At 34.1% G+C, this 22,862-nt stretch overlaps 1 protein-coding gene across 1 annotated transcript; it reads left to right on the plus strand.

Moving 5' to 3' along the window:
* On the plus strand, positions 1-1,209 carry LOC149655996 (histone-lysine N-methyltransferase SETMAR-like). The gene is made up of 2 exons (XM_089845099.1): positions 1-7; positions 284-1,209. Exons 1-2 carry the CDS (start codon positions 1-3, stop codon positions 1,207-1,209), a joined length of 933 nt encoding a protein of 310 aa, XP_089701225.1.
* The last annotated feature ends 21,653 nt before the right edge of the window (positions 1,210-22,862 follow it).

The following is a 22,862-nucleotide window of genomic DNA, read 5'->3' on the forward strand; positions in this document are numbered from 1 at the left end:
ATGGCTGGTCAATGCTTATAAAAGTTTCCCCTCTAAAGTCGACTCATCGACTGACTGTGGATGGAGCTGTCTTTGCTGTGTGGGGTTGGGAGGCGATGATTCGCCTCTAAAGACGGAATTTTAACAAATGTTTACCATTCTACATAGCAGATTAACCTGGAGCTATTTTACTACCAAACTTTGCTCCTTTCATTGCTCAGTTTTTGAGGTTTTTTGGGCCCTTGTCTAATTGTCAGGTAGGCTAAAGCCTACTTAGCCTTAATGTAGCGCCGCCACTGGGTAGATCGACGTTTGCGAGAGACAGGGCAACTACGGCGAAGGGGTGGAGCTGGAAGACCGCAAGATGTATCCGAAAACTTAGAAAACCAAGTCCTGCAAATCTTACAAAATGATCCCGGAACCAGTACCTGCAAGCTGGCAGATCAACTTGATGTAAATCATGTAAAGGTTTGGAGAAACATAAACAATCACGGATTTCAACCGTACCACTACCAGAAGGTTCAGGCTTTAAATCCAGATGACTATCCAAGGAGGCTACAGTTTTCAAACTGGTTTATCCACCAATGTGTTGCGAACCCCCAATTTCCAGGCATGGTCTTAGTGACCGACGATGCCACGTTTTCCCAGGACGGAATCATCAACTCTCACAACATGCATCAATGGCGCCAAGAGAACCCGCACGCCATCGTGGTAGCAAGTCATCAAGTAAAATTTTGTTTAAATGTTTGGTGCGGTATTGTTGGTAATCTTTTAATCGGACCGCACTTGCTCCCACAAAGACTTAACGGTCAACATTATCTCCAATTTCTAACTGAAACGCTACAGGAACTCTTAGAAGATTTGCCCTTGGCTCAGTGGCGCGACATGTGGTTTATGCACGATGGCGCTCCCGCTCATTTCAGGCGCGACGTTCGGGCACATTTGGACGCCACCTATCCTGGAAGGTGGATCGGTCGTGGAGGACCTGTTGCTTGGCCAGCTGTTTCGCCCGACCTCAACCCTTTGGATTTCTTTCTTTGGGGTCATTTGAAGGACATGGTGTACCAAAGGGAAGTTCCAAACATCGAAGAGTTAAGTCGACGGATCATTGAGGCATGCGAAACCATCAGAAATACACCAGGAATCTTTGAACGAGTTCGTGGGTCTTCCGATAAGAGGGCCGAAGCTTGCGTAAGAGGTCGAGGACAACATTTTGAACAAGTTTTGTGAAATTTAATTGATAAAATACTATTTCGATGCTCATTGCACCCTTTAAAAAACATTGTAATGTACTAGTTGACATTTTATCTAGCAGGTGTAGTTATCAATCATTACTAGCAGCAATGTACTTAAGCGACTACTTTTCGAAGGATTACGCGTCATACAGTATTTACAATCACTTGAGAAATAGCATTGGTCGTTTGTCGCCGTATGCGTCATTTATTGCATACGTGGCCGATAGTGAATCTGTCTTAGAACAATGTCCCACGACACAGATATCCACGAATGTTCGATGGCAAACGTAACTTCCACAGGGGTTCGATAAGAGACATGCGAGATTGGGTAATAATACCACGATCTGGTTAAAAACGCCGGTTTTACTAGGTTCATGCCGTTGTCACGACATCTTTCCAATAACTAGAAGCTCTTGCTTACACGTAAAAGCGCTTTACTCGTTGACTTGACAAAGAAGTTGAATGGGCCATAGTTTTAATGAATGAAAAACCAAGCCACTCAGCAACTACAGCGATCTGAAAACGCCGTTGTAACTTTAGGCCAAATTAAAACACTTTACCAAATTAAATGTTTAATTTTTTGGTCTAAAATGCTTTTAGCTCTGCCCCCAGAATCGATCGTTTCTTAAATATCAAATCTTTTTCAATTATGACCAATTAATTGAAAACAATATGGTCAAGCCAAATTCGTCGCTTCTTTTGAAGGGAAAATTCATCGCATTTTACGTGATACTTTGATGGCCCGTATCTCCGCGGGTGTTCAGTTTTGGACCATAGTTCTTTGGTGACTTAGTCTTGTTTTGACCCGTAGAATGCGCCCCTGAATTTGTGACAAATCTTTTTGTAACACCCTGTATACACGACAACCTTCGAAGTTAACTTCTATTCATCCATATGAAAGATAATAAAAAAATATTGGGATTGGGGTCCCCATAGCGGATGTAGTAATTAAAATATAAACTCAAAATGTTATTTATTACAAATTTCAATTTAACAGAGAGACATCAAAAACGCGAAGATATTTCTACTTCGTTATACGATATCTAGATAAATCGCATTATTTTCACTAAAAGCAAAAAACATGAAAAACCGTTGGCTCAAAGGTCCCCGTAAAGGGTTAAAAAATCCAAAATTAGACACAAAATGGTGTAAATTTTAAATTTCAAGTAAAGGTTTTTTTGAATAATACTATACACGACAATCTTTAACACGACAATCAAGTTAACTTTTATTCATCCATATGAATGCTTATGCTTAAGGTCCGTTGGAATAAATAATATAAAAGTAAGGAATGGAAACTTTTCCTGATCCCTGCCTTCCGCAGTTTAACAAAAACACCTGAAGACCCAAAAGGATTCAAGAATTAAGGATTTTTGGAAACTGCCTTCCAGTAAACTGTGGTTGCTACATTCCTACTGACTTGTTAGTGCCACGATTTCTTACTGGAAGTTGTTATCCAAACCAAACCCTGACCTACCGACTCCATTCCTTTCTTTTAACTCCATGGGTTGGAAACTACGTACTACACATCGTGGGAAATATTTCAGAACACAGTTATGCCGTTTTCCATTATAGATATACTAAAAACATAAAGCTCCAGATTCACAGTGCTTGATTTTGCTTAACGAAAAAATGCGGGACAAATAGCAGACACCCACTATTTTATGGTGAAGATCAGTGTATATTATAATAAGTTTCAGGTAATTTAATGACAATCGAAAACTGCATAAAGCCAATGCTACGGTACTTAACGAATATAGACCGATATCAAAAGGGGCGTCAAAGGGGGCCGCAGTCCTCAGTAGAATGATAGAGAGATAGATCCGGTGAGAAAGGGGGTAATACGTCGGCGGAAAGGGGTACACTCTGTCTGCTTAAACCCCCTTTTTAAATCGGTCTGTGGAAGATAAGTTTAAAGCGTCGCGCTTGCGCAGAGAGAAACATAAACGAGCTTCAGTCTCAACTCAGAAGGTCGGGACGGGGGGGGCGAAAGGGCTATAATCTCGTCTCGTTTGCTCACCGTAACGCGCGCCAGAGAAAAAATGAATTGTGGAAGCTAAAAATTGGGAGTTTTCTCATGCAAAGAGAAATATCAATCCAGCTTGAATCCCTTTTCACTCCCGCATTAATATTTTGAATTTTTTTATAGCCAAAAATAGAATTTTGTGAATATTATATAATATAGCTTAATGGATTGAGAGGAAAAAATTCGGTTCGATATTCGAATCAAGAATTAAATTTGTACAGAACTATTTTTTAAAAGAAAGGTTTTTTATGCATTTCCACAGTAAAATAGGTTAGAGCACAGGGATTTTCTATTTATGCTGAATCCGAAATCGTAATTTTAATCACTTTGAAGCTTAACATTACGAGGTGAATAGTTTTTTGCGAGTTAGACGTTTTTGTTGTAAAATTTCGAATCATAGTGAATGCTTGAACTACGCAATTAAAACCAAATTTCTCGTATTGATTAAACTTATATTCAAATTGTAATACAGTAATAATTTCTATATTCTGCGCCTTTGTGGGTTTGAAAAAGTGTCGCCAAGGATTTTCTATATGTACAGTTTTTTTAAGGACTACGAAGAAAAACTCGTTTTTTTATAATATATTTCAATATTTATAATCTAATACACTCTAAAGAATGACAAAGGCTAGAAGGATATATTTACGAAAGGCATCGTTAATTAAACTTAAAATAGGGTTTTTAACAACTTCCTCTTATATTAAATTATTCAAAGAGCCCATTTCAATGCTAATGTTTTACTTCCTTAAGAAAGTGCACAGTGTTCCAATGGTTTGTTTTTCATATTTTTTTATTTAGGATGTAGCTAGATATTATATATTGCACTTAAAAAATCATAAATTTGATAAATACCTGTTTAATTGATATTTAGAGTAAATTCTATTTTGTGTTTCTTTGATTTATTACATCTATAATATTTTAATTCCAACAATTTTTGACTTATCTTGACTAACACTTTTTGCGTCTCCTTAAGTTATTAGAATTAAAAATAAGTCCAAATTTTCATACCCGAGATGGGCATTGTTCGTCTTTTTTCTTTTAATGAATGTTAAAAACCTTCCGCAACTAAACGCAAAAAAATGATTAGAATTTTTGATATAAACCTGTTTAATAAAATCCCATATTTTGTCCAATTGTGACTATTTACACCTTTTTTACAGACCCTTCTTCCAATAGATTTTTGTTTTGCTTTAGATAAAAATTGGATAATTTCCGAAGGTATCGTACAACAATTTAAAAGAGCCTCGGATATCAAAACTTGCTGAGGTTAACGGTAATAGTTAGTATAGGGCGCTGTAGGTTAGCTGTGGGAAAAGGGCTAGCCACCACTCCTCTATGCGTTGTAAAGGGACCCACCTGTAAATAAGTCACAGGCTTAGTGTGGAAATCCCTTCGTAGACAAAGCTTAGATTACTACTATTATTATTACCTATCTCTTTAATTTCAGTTTTCAAACGGTTTTTCATTATTTTTCTTAATGATGAATATTAGTAGTCAGGGCCGGATTAAAGGGGGCAAGGGGGCACTGGCCCCCGGGTGCAAGGCTTGTTGGGGGCGCATTGAGTTTAACTATTCCCCCTTAGGGACATTTGCTGTTCCGTTTATACCGCGCAAACTATCTCGGCCCCGGGTGCAAAATTGCTTAATCCGGCCCTTTTAGTAGTCATTGTAAGTAAATAAAATCAATTTTCGATATATCCCTGTTGAATTGTAATTTTAATATCACCCATTTTACACTATTTTTCAGGTGAATAGTAAACTTCGTAAGGTGTCGTATCTAAAATTTTTAATATATACTATTTTAATTGAAAATTATAATTTACACCATTTTGTGTCTAATTTTGGATTTTAACATCCAACGGTTTTTCATGTTTTTTGCATTAGTTGGAAATAATACCATTCCTTAAGTTTTCGTATAACGCAGTAGCAATAGCTTTGTATTTTTGATGTCTACCTGTTTAATTGAAATTTGTGAAAAATATAATTTGAGTTTAAATTTGACTTACTACATCCGCTGTGGGGACCCTTTTTCCAACGGTTCTTTATAATTTTGTGTCTAATTTTGGATTTTAAGCCCTTACGGGGACCTTTGACCCAACAGTTTTTCATGTTTTTTGCTTTAGGTGAAAATAATGCGATTTTTCGAGATAACATATAACGAAGTTCAAATAGCTTCGTATTTTTGATATCTTCCCGTTTAATTGATATTTGTGATAAATAAAATTTCCTGTTTAAATTTGACTTACTACATCCGCTTTGAGGACCTTTTTTTACGCTTTTTCTTTATTTTTCTTTTGGTTAAACTTGGTTAGGTGTCGTAACTAAGATTTTTGATATATAATGCACTATATAGTGCGAGCCTTGATTTTTTGGTTTTCGAGCTACATGTTCAAAATCTGGTTTCGGGCTTTTATCGCGCCTTAAATTTCTATGGCGAGCCTTAACGACTTTCAATTTTAGCTCTTAATTTTCAATGCTATCGTTTTATACATTCAATTACTCTCCTTAGGAAAGAACACTATTAAGTCGTAAATATAACAGATAGACTTTTTAGACTATAAATACACTTGAATCCTTTTATCACTTATTAAAAGTACTTACGTGAACTGACAATCGCATTGATAATTCAATTCAATCGTATTTTTCTATACCCAAAACGGGCCAAAAGTAAAAGTAAAAATAAAACTCCAAATATTTTATACTTTTTTCTATGCACAAAAGTGGAACTAATATTTACACCAGTCAAATGTGGGCTTGCAAAAAGGATACGAGCCTTACCAAAAAAAACCAGATTAATTTTCTTCTTCGCTGCGCTTAGGCTATCAGGCAGTAATAGTGCAGCAATGAATCCAATATATAAAAAAACTGCAACTCGGTAACCAGCTGGCTAAAATATAGCAGAATCGGGGTCAGCGCTGCTTCTGCTAATTGAAGTACAGTTGAAGCCCTCTCACTGACTATTGCCCGTACGAAAATGTTCTATGAAATTTCCATAAAATATATAAAATTCAATAGAGCGTTGTGCGTAAGGGGCTCTATTCCAATTGATATTTCTATAGACTTATCTATAAATTTTCTATATCTTCATTTAATAGATTTTATATAAAACAGAAACCATGCGTTTTTCTGTAAGTGTTATGTTAATATTCTATAAGCATATTTTATAGAAATTTTATAAATTATTTTAACTTATTTTCCACAACTTCCTATACGATTTTTGCTAATTTTCTATTAAAGTTTTCAGAAAATCTTGTAAAGGCGTTTGAATTGTGATTCTACTGTTTTCTACAATACCTTAATGGAAAGTCTATGCAATGTATATATTGTACAATTTATACAGTTTCTTAACATAAATTTATAATATGATTTACTTTTCTACTTAATGATCGCTCCAGCCCACTTTCAGTCGCTACACACTGTAGAAACTAGAGGTCTAAAAATGGTCTCTTCATGGTTTAAACTAAAACATCATAAGAGTAATAGTTTAAATTTAGGTGTATTATGGTTTGAAAATCGATTGAGTCAAAATTAACCATAAATGGCTTGTCCATAAGGCTAGATTAAACCAACAATGTTCTGGAATTAGACATGGAACCGTTATGTTCTATTATCAGACCCTTTAACTAATGTTCTGCTTTCAGAATATGATTCAGAAATGTACCGATTTTAAACTATATCTCGTTAATTTTCCGTCTTTAAACCATATTCTGTTAATGTCCTAATAATAGAGGTTAAGTTTAAATGTTCTAGAATGAGAATAAAAATTACTATTCTGATATCAGAATTAAAGTTTAAACGTTCAAACAGCACCTATGATAGCTTTCTAATAAGGTGTAACACTCCGAAGCTCTTTCTACTGCCCGTTGACTTAAGGAGAATAATCCTTACTATAAACCCAGTGCCCGGTTAAGATGGGATGAATGAATGTAATGAAAACTTGTCTGTTCTGCAGGATTCTTAGGGCACTGCAGTATTCCATGTAACAATGAATTACATTAAGTAATACACGTTGGTACAAGTGCACTTAAACATGCAATAAACCAAAGCGGCTGAAGACCACTGACAGGTATCTCCACCCAAACTGCAGTCTACTAACAGCTCTTTTGCAACTCACTTACAGCTAATCACTGAAGCCCCATTGGAAGCACCGTTATAGTTATTGTATCCCTTTCAGGGCCCTCATGTAAACGAAAAGACGCAAGATCACATAGAAGTGTGTTAATAGTGATAAGCTTTAATTATAAAACTTTATGTAATTTAACATATTTTAGCCCCTATACCGATCATTTTAATTGGCTGACAGATATTACGTGCAGAAATTTAGCACAGCTTCATAAAGTCTGTTTTTAAGATACAGCATCTTATTTTAAGGGCTGCTTACAGATGTATTTGTGTTATATTCCAGTTATTGAGATTTGCAAACTCCTTCCTACTAAGCTTGAGTGCATCTATATTAAGGCATATCACATGGGCTACCATTACAGTTTGATTTCAGTCATGTTGTAGTATCATCAATTTGACTTATTTGCAAACCTTTTCCAACCATCTAACAGGGATAACTTGAAAATGGTCCAAAGAAACATTCAATTTACAGTATTTTAATACCTGCAGCTATATGGCTACTTAAAACCTTTGCACCTAGATTTAAGTCAGTTAAGCTGAACTAGCAGCTGTAGTGCAGCTCTTTATCAACTTTAGCAGAAAAATGCAGATCGATTTTTTAGCTAAATAATTTGCGGGATGAGTCTGCAGTCAAATGTAGTCTAGGTTCAGAGAAGGTCCAGCCAACTATTCTAAACACAGCTATAGTTTACACCTTATTAACAGCCCCAAATTTATGTTCTGGAACGGTTTTCCATAACCTATGTTTTTGATTCAATTTAGTCATATTCGTAAGGTATCGCATAACGCACAAAAACTAACCTCATACTTTTGATATATACCTGGTTTTTCATGTTTTTTAGTTTCGATGAGTCTTGATAATTTCTTAACGTATTAAATAATTATAAACGTATTAAATAATTATAAACGTATTAAATAATTATAAACGTATTAAATAATTATAAACGTATTAAATAATTATAAACGTATTAAATATTTATAAACGTATTAAATAATTATAAACGTATTAAATAATTATAAACGTATTAAATAATTATAAACGTATTAAATAATTATAAACGTATTAAATAATTATAAACGTATTAAATAATTATAAACGTATTAAATAATTATAAACGTATTAAATAATTATAAACGTATTAAATATTTATAAACGTATTAAATAATTATAAACGTATTAAATAATTATAAATTATAATCGTAATCAGAGATTCATTTATATGTAATAGAGAATATATCTCGTTTTGTGTTTTATTTGAATTTTTACGTTCGATGTGGGGATTTCACTTCCTACAGCTTTTTGCGGTCTTTGCTTTAGATGAAAATATACATAATAATACATATACATACAAAACACGTATTTTATTCCCGTCTTCCTAATTCATTAGACTTAAAAATCAATCCAATATGTTTTTGGTGTGAGCTTTTAAATTCGATTTTGGGACCCTTTTTCTTAATGACTTTGGAAGTTTTTTTGCGTTGAGCTCTCTGATGAAATTACTCAACAAACATTACTTCCTGGAGTCAATGATCGAAATTGGTTGGAAAAAAATTGCTTATGTGTATTCCGAGGAACCGCTTCAAATTAAGAGTGTAGTCCCACCCGAAGATGTTAAGGGATACATTTCTATCGAAACTTACAAACGCACGTGAAACGAGCCTTCAAAGGTATAGGCAATCTCAAAATTGGACAATAGGCTGACACTATGGTGCCCATTATAAAAATGAGGGATGTTTTGAGGGTGAACAAGGACCAGGTTCAACTTAAACCTAAACAATAAGTTCGATTTAAAAGAATTATCTATAGACTCGAGTTTTTGATATATACCTTTATAATTGAAATGTATAATTCAGCTTATATTGTATGTAATTTTCAATTTTTACATCCGCTATGAGGCCCCTCGTTCTAACGTTTTTCCATAATTTTTTTCGATTAAAATACGTGAGCTTCGTAAGGTTTAGGGTATCGCAAGTACGTTGAATTTTTGGTATCTACCTATTTAATTAAAATTTACAATACATACAATTTTTTTTGTTTCATTTTGACTTTCTTCATCCGGTATTAGGACCTCTTTTCTAACGGTTTTTCATTATATTTCTTATTAAGGTGTCGTACAACGCATTAAAATTTACCTATTAATTTTGATATATACAATTTTCTTTAAATAAATAGAAAATCCAATTTTGGCTTTTTAAATCCGCAGTGGCCAGCCTAGTTCCAAAGATTTTTCATGTTTTTTTAGTTTCTATTAATCTAGATAATTTCTTGAGTTATCAAGTAATGCACTACGTAAGAATCGTAATCCAGATATACATCTGTTTTTCTAAATTGTGAGTAAATCACACTTTGTGTTTTATTTTAGTTTTTACATTTGATATGGGGACCTTTTTTCCTACAGGTTTTCGTGGTCTTGCTTTAGATGAATATCACACTTAATCAAGCCCGGTATTTCTTCTATCTTCCAAATTCATTAGACTTAAAAATCAATCGAAAAGGTTTTTGGTGTTGAGGTTTTACATTGGATTTTGGGACCCTTTTCTTCATGATTTTTAATTTTTTTTTGTTGAAAATTATTAAATCTCCTAAGGTACAACGCACTGAAAATAGCCTCGAATTTAATATATAAACATATTAAATTGAAATTTAAAATAATTCCATATGAAATCTATTTTAGAATTTGGATGAAACTAGATAATTTCTTAACATTCTGAATCATGCAGTAAATTAGAATCATAATTTAGATATAATGTTTAATTGAAATCTAGAATAAATGTGGATCTGTTTTTAACTTTGACTTTTTACCTCCAGAATCAACGGGTTTTAGTTTTTTTTTCATAATGCTATGCACAGAAATTTGAAATCTTGTTTCAAAGGTATAAAACATTTAATATAGCCTTGTATTTTTAATATCTTATTTACTTGAAATCCAGAAATGTCCCATCTCGTCTCTAACTATTTACGTCCGTTATGCTGATCGTTGTTCCAAGGGTTTTCATATGTTTTTAGATTAACTAAATAGATGCCCAATAGTGTACTTAAAATAGGCTAAAATTTTTGATATATACCTCTATTTTTCAAATTGAGAATTAATCCCTTTTTGTGTTTAATTTTGACTGTTTATACGCGTTATGAGGACCCTTGTTATAAAATTTCACGAGCTATCTCCTATTACACTTAAAATTGCTCGATTTTTTGAGGTATTCTAAAATTATTATTATTATTAATAAATCCAATTTTATGTTTAATTTGTCACTTTTACATCTATGGGAAAATTCATTAACAATTTTCATGTGGTTTTTTTCTCTGTTTAAAGGGAATTACAAAAGTGATAATAGGATTCAAGTGTATTTATAATCAAAAAAAGTATATCTGTTATATTTACGGCTTAATAGTGTTCTTTCCTAAGAAAAGTAATTAAATGTATAAAACAGTAGCATTGAAAATTAAAAGCTAAAATTGAAAGTACTTAAGGCTCGCCATAGAAATTTTAGGCGCGATAAAAGCCCGAAACCATATTTTCAACATGCAGCTAAAGGCTCGATGCTGGATAAGAAACTCGAGACTCGGCTCGAAGCTCGAAAATCGAAAATAGAGAGGCGGGAGGCTCGACTCGAAACCAAAAAATCAAGACTCGCACAGCTCTTATATATAGTACATTATATATCAAAAATCTTAGTTACGACACCTAACCAAGTTTACTATTATTCAACTAAAAGAAAAATAATGAAAAAGCGTTAAAAAAGGTCCTCATAGCGGATGTAGTACGTCAAATTTAAACAGAAAATTCTATTTATCACAAATATCAATTAAACAGGAAGATATCAAAAATACGAAGCTATTTCAACTTCGTTATACGATATCTCAAAAAATCGCATTATTTTCACCTAAAGCAAAAAACATGAAAAACCGTTGGGTCAAAGGTCCCCGTAAAAGGCTTAAAATCCAAAATTAGACACAAAATGGTGTAAATTATAATATTCAACTAAAAAGGTATATATCAAAACTTTTAGACATCATACCTTACGAAGTTCAATATTATTCATCCACAAGGAAAATAACAAAGAACCGTTGGAAAAAGGGATGTAGTAAGTCAATTTTAAACTCAAATTTTATTTATCACAAATTTAAATTAAACAGGTAGATATCAAAAATACAATGCTCTTGCTACTGCGTTAAACGAAACCTTAAAGAAATGGTATTATTTCCACCTAAAGTAAAAAACATGAAAAACCGTTGTGTCAAGGGTCCCCACAAAGGGTGTGAAAATCCAAAATTAGACACAAAATGGTGTAAATTATAAATTTCGATTAAAAAAGTATATATTAAAAATTTTAGATACGACACCTTACGAAGTTTACTATTCACCTGAAAAATAGTGTAAAATGGGTGATATTAAAATTACAATTCAACGGGGATATATCGAAAATTGATTTTATTTACTTACAAAGACTACTAACTAGAAACATAATGAAATACCGCTTGAAAAAGGCTCCCCATAGTGGATATAAGAGTTCAAAATTGAACAAAAATGAGAAGTATTATGCATTTCAATGAAACAGGACAGGTAGATATCAAATATTCGAGGCTCTTTTAATGTGTTATACGATACCTTCGGAAATTATCCAGTTTTTATCTAAAGCAAAAACATAAAAACCCATTGGAAGAAGGGTTCATATAACAGGTGTAAATAGTCACAATTAGACACAATACGGGATTTTATTAACATTTCATTTAAACAGGTTTACATCAAAAATTGTAATAATTTTTCGTGCGTTTGGTTAAGGAAGTTTTTTTATATTCATTAAAAGAAAAAAAGACGAAAAATCGCCATCTCGGGTATGAAAATTTCACAGTTAAACTCAAGATGAATCATAAATTCTTCAAATTTTCCTTTAAAGCAAAGAAAGTGAAAAATTGTTGGTATAAAGTATTATAGATGTAATAAGTCAAATGAAAAACTGTAATAGCGCGCTGTCACTGACTCCAGAAAACACACGATTACGTAATTTTAGTTAATCCAATGTATTTATTTTAAACATTAATCCGGTTAAGTTATATACATGCCGTTAGTAAATCAATATACAAATAAATATATCACGACGTTAATTAATCGAACAAAAGTCATTAACTAATCTTGATGCCGGTAACCCTCCAACTGCCCTGATTCCCGGGCTACCTTTGAATAATATCCCCTCGGGCCTCCGGGGATCAGCCAATCCGAGGGCGAGCAGACGACAGGTCCAAGGTTCAGCTTTCTGGGCCGTCTAGCGGGGAACTCTGGTATCAGTGTAACTTGCTCCCTCTAGTGGTGAACTCTGGTAACGGGCTCCCCGTTACAACACAAAATAGAATTTTTTCTCAATATCAACTAAACAGGTATTTATCAAATTAATGATTATTTTTTGAGTGCAAAAGTAAAAAAAATGAAAAACCATTGGAACACTTTGCAGTAAAAAATTTGCTTTGAAAATATTTTGATAAAAGAGGAAGTTATTAAAAACCCTATTCTAAGTTTAATTGACGATGCCATTCGTAAATATATCCTTCTAACCTTTGTCATTCTTTAGAGTGTATTAGACTATAAAGATTGAAATACAGTATATTATACAAAAACGAGTTTTTCTTCGCAGTGCTTAAAAAACTTCACATATAGACAATAATTGGCCACAGTTTTTTAAACTCACAAAGGCCCAGAAATTGGAAACTATTACATGAATTACAATTTGAATTTCAGTTTTATCAATACGAGAAATTTGGATTTAATTGGGGAGTTCAAACGGTTGCTATGATTCGAAATTTTACAACAAAAACGTCTAACTCGCAAACTATTATCCACCTCGTAATGTTAAGCTCCGTAGAGATTAACATAACGATTTCGAATTCAGTATAAATAGAAAATATTCAAATACTTTTACTATGTGCTAGAACCTATTTTATTGTGCATATGCATAAAAAACCTTTCTTTTAAAAAATTGTTCTGGAAAGATTTAATTCTTGATTAGAATATCAAACCGAATTTTTTCCTCTCAACCCATTAAGCTATATTATATAATATCCAGAACAATGCTGTGAGTTGCCTAATTTGGACATTTTTGGCTATAAAAAATTCAAAATATTAATGCGGGAGTGAAAAGGGATTCAGGCTGGAATGATATTTCTCTTTGGATGAGAAAAATTCCCAATTTTTAGCTTCCACAATTCATTTTATCTGCAGCGCGCGTTACGGTGAGCAAACAAGACGTGTTTATAGCCCTTCCGCCTCCCCCCCGTCCCGACCTTCTGAGTTGAGAGAGACTGAAGCTCGTTTATAGTACAGGAAAAATAGGTTTTAACCCGCAACAAATTGAAAAAAAGCTGAAAATTTCAGATCTTATAGGTTTTTGGGCGCTCTTTAACGTGGTGTGGTCTCCCACACTCTCCCATTGGAGGAATTTCCGCCATATTGGAAAATGGCGGACAAAATCGAGAAAACGTTTAATAACTCCGGTTCTACTTAACCGATTAACACGTAATTAGGCTTCAATTGTAGATCGCCTTCAAACACATAATTCATCTCTTAAAATATTTTGTCCTACAACTAACCGGAAGTTCACAATCTGACCCTGAAGATTAGCCTCATATAAAAATGGGAATTTAAAGCATTTATGGTTTCTATTTTCAGAATACGTTTCCAAAATTAAACATATAGTTCCTATTACTGACAAATTTTGTTTCTTTTCTGACAAGAGCTATAATGTATAGTACGGGAGAGGGTAAAACAGCCTTTTTACCATCATAAAACGTAATGTTTTAATATATACCATTGTTCGCCCACACTTGTCAATACGGCTAAAGTTGAGTTAAAGCGAGTGAAACAAAGTTGACATAACCAAGTGTATACTTTAAATGAAGATTATGGAATTGAGCTTTTGAATTAGCTTCTCTTCCACCAACAAGTGCGGCAGCAAAGCAACATTCAAATAGAGTTTATCACCAAGTTCAAACGTGGCTTGGAAACAGCCTAAATGCTAGAGAATGGGGTTGGAGACAGGTAGGATCTGAACTCAAACCAATCGTTACCACTCTACAACCTGCTCCAGCTGAGCTTCTGCAGATGATCCCTCGTAAATGCAAGGAAGTCTGTGATTTGAAATGTGAATGCGGTAAAACTGGTCCTCTACTTGAGGCTGAACCTCAAGTAGAGGACTATGATTAAACTTAAGCTTAACCAATATTGATAAATATACTAATATACAAGTTGGTAAACCAAAATAAACCTCTCAAATACGAGACGCAATTAAGAGGTTATTCTTAAATAATTAAGAAAATATAATTGATATTAATTACTTTAGTCTTCAGTAGTTTAACGTAATTCTAATGAAGTCGTTTTAAGAAACTTAATTCCTAAAATAATTTTAAACATAGCTATTGTTGACGTTTGAATTCTAGCGTATGCCTCTTTAAAAGTTTTTGGAAATTTAGGGTATATAAGGGGAGTTGATTCACAATAAATGATAAGAACTCCGCAATTGCATGAAACTTTGGTTGAAGCCCTGCAATTGGGAGGCTAGACGTTTCTCGTAACCCTAGCCGATCGCCACGCACTTCATGATCCTAACGTTGGGAGTAGATGCAAAACGTTTGCTCCGATTTGCCAACTGCGGACGCGGTGACCGACACACAGACAGACAGAAACCCCCCCCCACACACGTCCAGTATAATACCTCTCCGTGACGTCATCGTCACTTAAAGAGGTAAAAATATAGTGGGAATAATATATTTTACTTTTAAAACCCTCTTTGCATTTATTTCGCTTGAAACCGTTTCGAAATACTCAAAAATTAGATTTGCCTTACCTTCCGGGCTGGATTGTGAACTTCCGGTTAGTTGTTGGACAACATATCTTTTGGATGAATTATGTGTTTGTAAGTAATCTACAATTGAAGCCTAATAACTTGTTAATCGGGTTAGTAGAACCAGAGCTATTAAACTTTTTCTCGATTTTGGAAATGTATTCTGAATATAGAAACCATAAAATGCTTTAAATTCCCGTTTTTATATGAGGCTAATCTTCAGAGTCAGATTGTGAACTTCCGGTTAGTTGTAGGACAAAATATCTTAAGAGGTGAATTATGTGTTTGAAGGTGATCTACAATTGAAGCCTAATTACGTGTTAATCGGTGAAGTAGAACCGGAGTTATTAAACGTTTTCTCGATTTTGTCCGCCATTTTCCAATATGGCGGACATTCCTCCAATGGGAGAGTGTGGGAGACCACACCACGTTAAAGAGCGCCCAAAAATCTATAAGATCTGAAATTTTCAGCTTTGTTTCAATTTGTTGCGGGTTCCCTCTATTTTTGGGCTAAAATGACTGTACTATTATGTTTCTCTCGGCGCAAGCGCGCCGTTTTAAAAATATCTTCCACAGACCATTATAAAAGGGGGGGGGGGGTTGAGCAGGCAGAGCGTACCCGTTTCCGCTGACGTAGTACCCGTTTCTAAACGGATCTATCTCTCTATCAGTCTACTGAGGACGGCGGCCCCTTTGACGCCCCTTTTGATATCGGTCTATAGTTGTTAAATACCGTAGCATTGGCTTTATGCAGTTTTTGATTGTCATTAAATTATCTGAAACTTATTATAGTTCTAGGAGAGTGGTACCTCTCTTACATAAGACTTCATGCAGCCTTTAATGATTAATGAGGTGACTTTTTATTGGTTTTAACCTTATTCGTATTATTTTTACTGTTTTGAAAAAAAATCTATAGAACAACAACCCGGACTCACAATATGTGGTTAAAATTTCGAAGAGATCCATCTAATAGTTTATTTTATAAAAAGTCAATTTGCCAAGGGTGGTTTTCATTAACATAAAATTAATTAGCCTTTTTGGAAAAAACTCGAAACTTCCCATTGAAATAACATTGGAATTTTTATAAAAAAAAAGCCAAATTCTGGACCGTATATTCCAAAAATTATAAATTGCTTAGGATTCAAAACGTTTTTAAATGAACATAAGATCTTTATATTAGGTCCTTTTCTACTTTTCATTCAGAAACCTTTATGTTAAGTATATTTAGTTTTAATTTTTCAAAAATACCTCGATTTACGATTTTTTCAATGATGCCCTGTTTTATTAGAAATTGACAGCACGTTCGAAACTCGCATTTTTTAGCGTTTAGTGGTTGAAAACAATTGGAGTAATTCTATTTTAAGTTTTATGGATAAAATACTCTATAGAAAGTTAAGTAAGCTTGAATCCAAGCGCTGTCTGTTCGCGAGTCGATAACCTCGGTTGAAATCTAATTAATTTTCTTTAATAATACAGCTCTGCACAAGTCTATGGCATTAAACTAAGGAGTAACATTGATTTCTTACGGTTTACGACAAACAACGAAATTCTGATCATAGGGGACACGGAACTGTAACCTCAAAGCCACCACGCTATCGGCAAAGGCAAGACTACCTCTCAAGACACTGGGGAATTTCATACAAATGATAACATCCCCGATCAGAATTACCCTAAACTCAACAAGTTTGATCATATTTATTTAAATCACCCGGAACGAATCACAAAGGTCATAGTAAAGGCATGTGGAGCATCTAACCATGACCTAACATGGATCATAAGGAAGAAAATGAGTATAAAACTGCATAAGAAAATTACCTCGAAATTAGTTCAAGAACTCCATACAAAGTTAAACAAGGTTAAGTAATCCATTGACAGCCCAGAAAGGGGCCTACAGATGTTACAAAATGAAATAATTGACCACCTGGACAAGCATGCTCCGCTAAGAGAAAAATATGTATCTACTAAAAGCGCCCCGTGGCTAACCTCAAATATAAAACATCAAATTCACATAAGAGACAAATTCAAGACAAAGACAAGAACAGTAAACCATGCTCATAAGGAAAAGTACCAAAATATGTACAGGAAACAGACATACTTGGTCAACACTCTTACCCATAAAGAGAAGACAACATACTTCAAAATTAATATTGGAATCGGCAGTAATGAAACGACCAATATTTGGAAAACCATTAAGCCATACCTCAAGCAAAAGAATACCAAACCTATAACGGAGATGGAATACAAGGCCAATAAAAACGAAGATCCAGAAACAGTAGCAAACATGCTTAACGAATGCTTTGTGAACATAGCAGGGGAACTGCTACACATGAAGAGTGTATCAAGAAGATAGCTAAAGCTTGAAGCATAAGGGTATAGAGCTCGGGAATAGACTCCCAATGGACATCAAACAAAAACAATCTTATAAACTTGTTATAGATAAGATAAACAATTATTTGAACAATCTTACTAGTCTTGAGTAATAGCAGAAAAATTAGAGCTTTTCTCTTTTTAATTTTAAAATCTTAACTTAAAAGCAGGACACTTTTGTAAATAAGAAAATTCTTAAAGGTATATCCTAAATAAAAGCCTTTTATTATTATTATCATTAAACTAGATTACCGATTAAAGGAAGTTAAGCTAGATTACCGATTGCAGAAAATTAAGCTAGATTACCGATGGCGGGTAATTAAGCTAGATTGCCGATTCGTAATAATTTCCAGTTAGTGTTAAAATTTCACTAACCACTTCTGCTATGAGGATCCTTTTTCCGACGTTGTATTATTATTTTTCATATAAATGAATAGAAGTAAACTTCGTAAGTTGTCGTATCTAAAATTGTTTAAAAAAACCTTTATAAATAAAATTTATAATTTACACCATTTTGTGTTTAATTTTGAATTTTTAAATCCATTACGGGGACCTTTGAGCCAACGGTTTTTCATGTTTTTTTGCTTTTGGGGAAAGTAATGCGATTTATCTAGATATCGTATAACGAAGTAGAAATAGCTTTGTGTTTATGATGTCTTCCTGTTTAATTGAAATTTGTAATAAATCACATTTTGTGTTTAAATTTGAATTACTACATCCGCTATGGGGACCCTTTTCTTAACGTTGTATTATTATTTTTCATGTAAATGAATAATAATAAACTTGGTAAGTTGTCGTATCTAAAATTGTTTAAAAAAACCTTTATAAATGAAATTTATAATTTACATCATTTTGTGTCTAATTTTGGGTATTTCAAGTACATTACGGGGACCTTTGAGCCAACGGTTTATCAAGTTTTTTGCTTTTGGTGAAAATAATGCGATTTAATTAGATATCGATAACGAAGTAGAAATATCTTCGTGTTTCTGATGTCTTTCTGTCAAATTGAAATTTGTAATAAATCACATTTTGTGTGTAAATTTGAATTACTACATTCTCTATGGGGACCCTGTTCCCAACGTTTTTTTATTAACTAAACGTTTAAATATATTAAAAATAAGGCATTGTATAGTACACTTCAAGTTACCCATTAAGTATTCAGCTATTGATTTCTTAGTTCCGTTATGGACTTTAAGAAACTTTCAGTTTTGGTATATTCCGACGTAATGGAAATTAGTAATCTATAGGTGAATATATATATAATACTTTAGAGACGGTATGCTGTCTTATCTTAGAGGCCTACATAAATATTGACTACACCTTATAATTTTATTCATACTATTATTATCATTTGAAATTAAAAGTTCTTAAATTTTTAATAATACAGTAATACTGGCAACACATGTGCCTTTCCATAGTCGTTTTATATAAGAGCTAGTTAAGATAGAAAGTATTCATGTGCTTATCTTCTCAAAATAAAGAAAACGGTGCGTTTGTGTTTAATTTTTCTGATCATTGTTAAAAATACCGCTTTTATGGGTCTTCACTCATACCGGAAGTAGTAGTGTGTGCTTTCTAGTTCTTGCGAGGACCGATAAGGGGGCGCTATTATCAGTCCGTGTGTGACACAAAATCGGCAATGTGTAATTTGCCGTCTTTGTGGGGACCACCTTAAAAACTAATTTTAATTAATATCAAAAAATAATTAATTTGAGCACCTGTTTTTTTTGGGTTTAATGGGGACCGAGGTGTGCGTCCCCATAAGTGACTACGGTCCCCACAGGATTGGTGTGTTTTCTCGTCGCGGTCCTCATAAGTATAGTAATGCAAACGCATGTGCAGGGTTTAATCCATAATATCCAACACACATGTCCCTAAAATTCTGGAAAACGTCTGCTAACTGAAGTGTCTACCATCACGTACAGATCGTGAAAATCGCCTAAATATTTAACGTTGAATGTCCTCCAAACTTCTTGAGCATTATTATAACTTTCCTTAGATACATTTTCTTCAGTTAGAACACTATAAAAAGCATCTTTAGATGGTAATTGTGTTTCACTAAACCTTTCGAAACTGTCCATGTATTCGTAAGGGTAAGTCTGTTTTCGCAATAATAGTTCTGCTTGTTCAGACGAATAAAATTGGTGTAGAACAAAGAAATAATTTGACCCTTTCTTAGAAACATTCGCTACTAGGGTTTCGAGGCCATCGGGTAAAAACCGGAAAGAATTCTAAAAATGTCACTGAACCGAAAGAAAAACTGATGTGAGTTTCTGCTATTGATGGATTGCTGGAAATATCCTTCTCCTCCTCGAGAGCTCTTGCAGGCTGATTCCAACAGACCATGGTTTCAAGCGGAACCAAATACCTCATTTGTAATGTTCGTGTCTAGTCGCCAAGTCCCGTAGTTGAGCTATCATCCGACTGAATACGCGGACGCGCGGAACCACCTAACGAAATGAATCACTCAAGCATTTTTGATCGTCTTGTTGGACTTCATCACCTTCAGGCCATTCTTGATTTTCTTGTTTTCCATCCTTACCTTCCGCTTCCCTCTCCCAGTTACAATCTTGGCTACCATTACCTTCCTCTAATTCCTCTTCACTAGGATTTTTTAGAAGCTCGTCACCGCCATTATCTTCCTGTTTATCGTCCTTTGTATCTACGACTTTTCCGCTAACAGAATCGATTCTCCCCTCCCCTTTGATGGCAAAGATAAAATTGATTGAGTCTCGTACAACAAACGACCCCGATGATAAACACGTAGGTTCAAAACAACTTTAATGGATTGTCATAACGATGACCAGTTTTGCCTCTTTGACACTTTTTTCTAGCAGTTTTCATAAGCCCTAAAAGAAAAGGGCCTACTTTTTCATCAAGAGCCGATACAGAAGCGTCAACTTCTTTGGTCGAATCGTAAATTTTCGATACTAGTGTTTCACTTAGTTTGCTGTTTTCGTTAATTAAAATCTGAATTTTGTCTAAAATTCGGTAGTAGGATGCAATTCTGTGTTGAGTGAAATCAATTGTATTTAATTTTCTTCTCCTTCTTTCGAGCCTACAGTATTTGACATGTTTCCACTTGCTTGGCAATGCAACACGATCTAGATAGGACTCGAAACTGAAGATAGAATTATGGATTTCAGATTCTCATTGTTATCTGTAGGAAATTAAAAATATTCACTGACCAAGTGGTGAATTTGGGCAATTTCTATATATATATATTTATTTTTTCGGCTCAGTATGACAATTTCTCCGACTTGTTATTGACGAAAGGAGATATGTCTGTGCAGTATCCTCTATTGACCATTTTCCGATTTCATTACATTCTATGTAATTTGCGAAACATAACGTACGTCCAGTTTTATATATTAAATACATATATTAAATCAGATATAGATTTAATTTTAGGAGAAGGAATGGAGATTAGAGAAATCTGGGCTCGTGTCAAAGTTTCTACCAAGGGACGGAGGGTTATGAAAGAAGAGGCGAGTCATAGCGACAGACGTAAAAAGCAATTACGCATTTTTGCTAAGAAGCCTTCGAAAATCTATACAATTTTGGTTTTGTTCTATCAGAGGTGGTTCCCACTTGGACACATTCTCAACAATTTCACTTTTCAATGTACATTGAACTTTTGCAAAGTATTTAAATGTTACATAAAAATAAGAGGGTATACTGCTACAGATACACATATTGCACGTCGCGCTCAAGAATGGTCCAAGAAGCCTTCGAAAATCTATGCAACTTTAGTTTTGTTCTATTTGAGGTGGTCCCGACTCGGACACATTCCCAACTATTTCAGTTTTCAATAAACATTGAACTTTTGGAAAATATTTGAATGTTATATAAAATTAAGAGGTATGCAATATTGCACGGTGCACTCAAGAATTGTCTAGGATGCCTTCGAAAATATATGCATCTTTGGTTTTGTTCTATCAGAGTTGGTTCCGACTCGGACACATTCTAAACTATTTCAGTTTTCAATGAACATTGAACTTTTGCAAAATATTTAAATGTTACATAAAATTAAGAGGATATACAGCTGCAGATACATATATTGCACGTCGCGCTCAAGAATGGTCTAAGAAGCGTTCAAAAATCTATGCAACTTTAATTTTGTTCTATCAGAGGTGGTAACGACTCGGACACACACTCTACTATTTCAGTTTTCAATGTACATTGAACTTTTGGAAAGTATTTGAATGTTATATAAAATTAATAGGGTATACAGTAACAGATACATATATTGCACTTCGCACTCAAGAATGGTCCAAGAAGCCTTCGAAAATCTATGCAACTTTGGTTTTGTTCTATCAGAGGTGATCCCGACTCGGACACAATCTCAGCTATTTCAGTTTTGAATGTACATTGAACTTTTGGAAAATATTTGAATGTTATATAAAATTAAGAGGGTATCCATTATTGCACGTCGCACTCAAGAATGGTCTAAGAAGCCTTCGAAAATCTATGCAACCTTAGTTTTGTTCTATCAGAGTTGGTAACGACTGGGACACACTCTCTACTATTTCAGTTTTCAATGTACATTGAACTTTTGAAAAGTATTTGAATGTTATACAAAATTAAGAGGGTATGTAATATTGCACGTCGCACTCAAGAATGGTCTAAGAAGCCTTCGAAAATCTATGCAACTTTGGTTTTGTTGTATCAGAGGTGGTCCCGACTCGGACACATTCTCAACTATTTCTCTAAGAATCCTAGTCCGATGACGCACCTATCCTGGCATCTGTCGCGTGCAGCGTAACCGCCATTGACTTTTAGGAGGACGTAATCATCAAAGCTCAATCGGCTGATATTAAAATTAATGCTATTAAACTTTATTTAACTAATCAAACCGAACCCACAGACAATAAGTTGAAGGAATATGTTAAGACCCACGCACCCAAATGTACGATTATAGTGAAAATTGTTTATCGTGATATTTTAAGGAAAGGTACCTCGGACAGCTCTTATAGAATTTGGATCCCAAAGGAATCAGTCCCACTGGTGTTACAGTTGAACCATGATTTAAAGATTTCAGGTCATTTAGGAATATTTAAAACGTTAAAAAGAATTCAGTCCGTTATTATTTTGAGAATATGACTCATTTCGTTACCCATTATGTAAGATCTTGTAAACCATGTCAGGCGAATAAAAACTCCCAACGCGCTCCAGCAGGCCTTATCAAATCAGCCGAATGGTCCGACCCGTGGCAGGTAGTGTCAATCGATTTAAAGGGACCGTTCCCTGCTAGTAAAAGAGGAGCTACACAATTGTTAGTTGTTTCTGACCTTATGACC

Source organism: Phalangium opilio, unplaced genomic scaffold (assembly GCF_054372755.1).
Source record: "Phalangium opilio isolate 3A_F unplaced genomic scaffold, DU_Popi_V2 ptg000078l_1, whole genome shotgun sequence".
Classification (NCBI taxonomy): Eukaryota; Metazoa; Arthropoda; class Arachnida; order Opiliones; family Phalangiidae; genus Phalangium; species Phalangium opilio.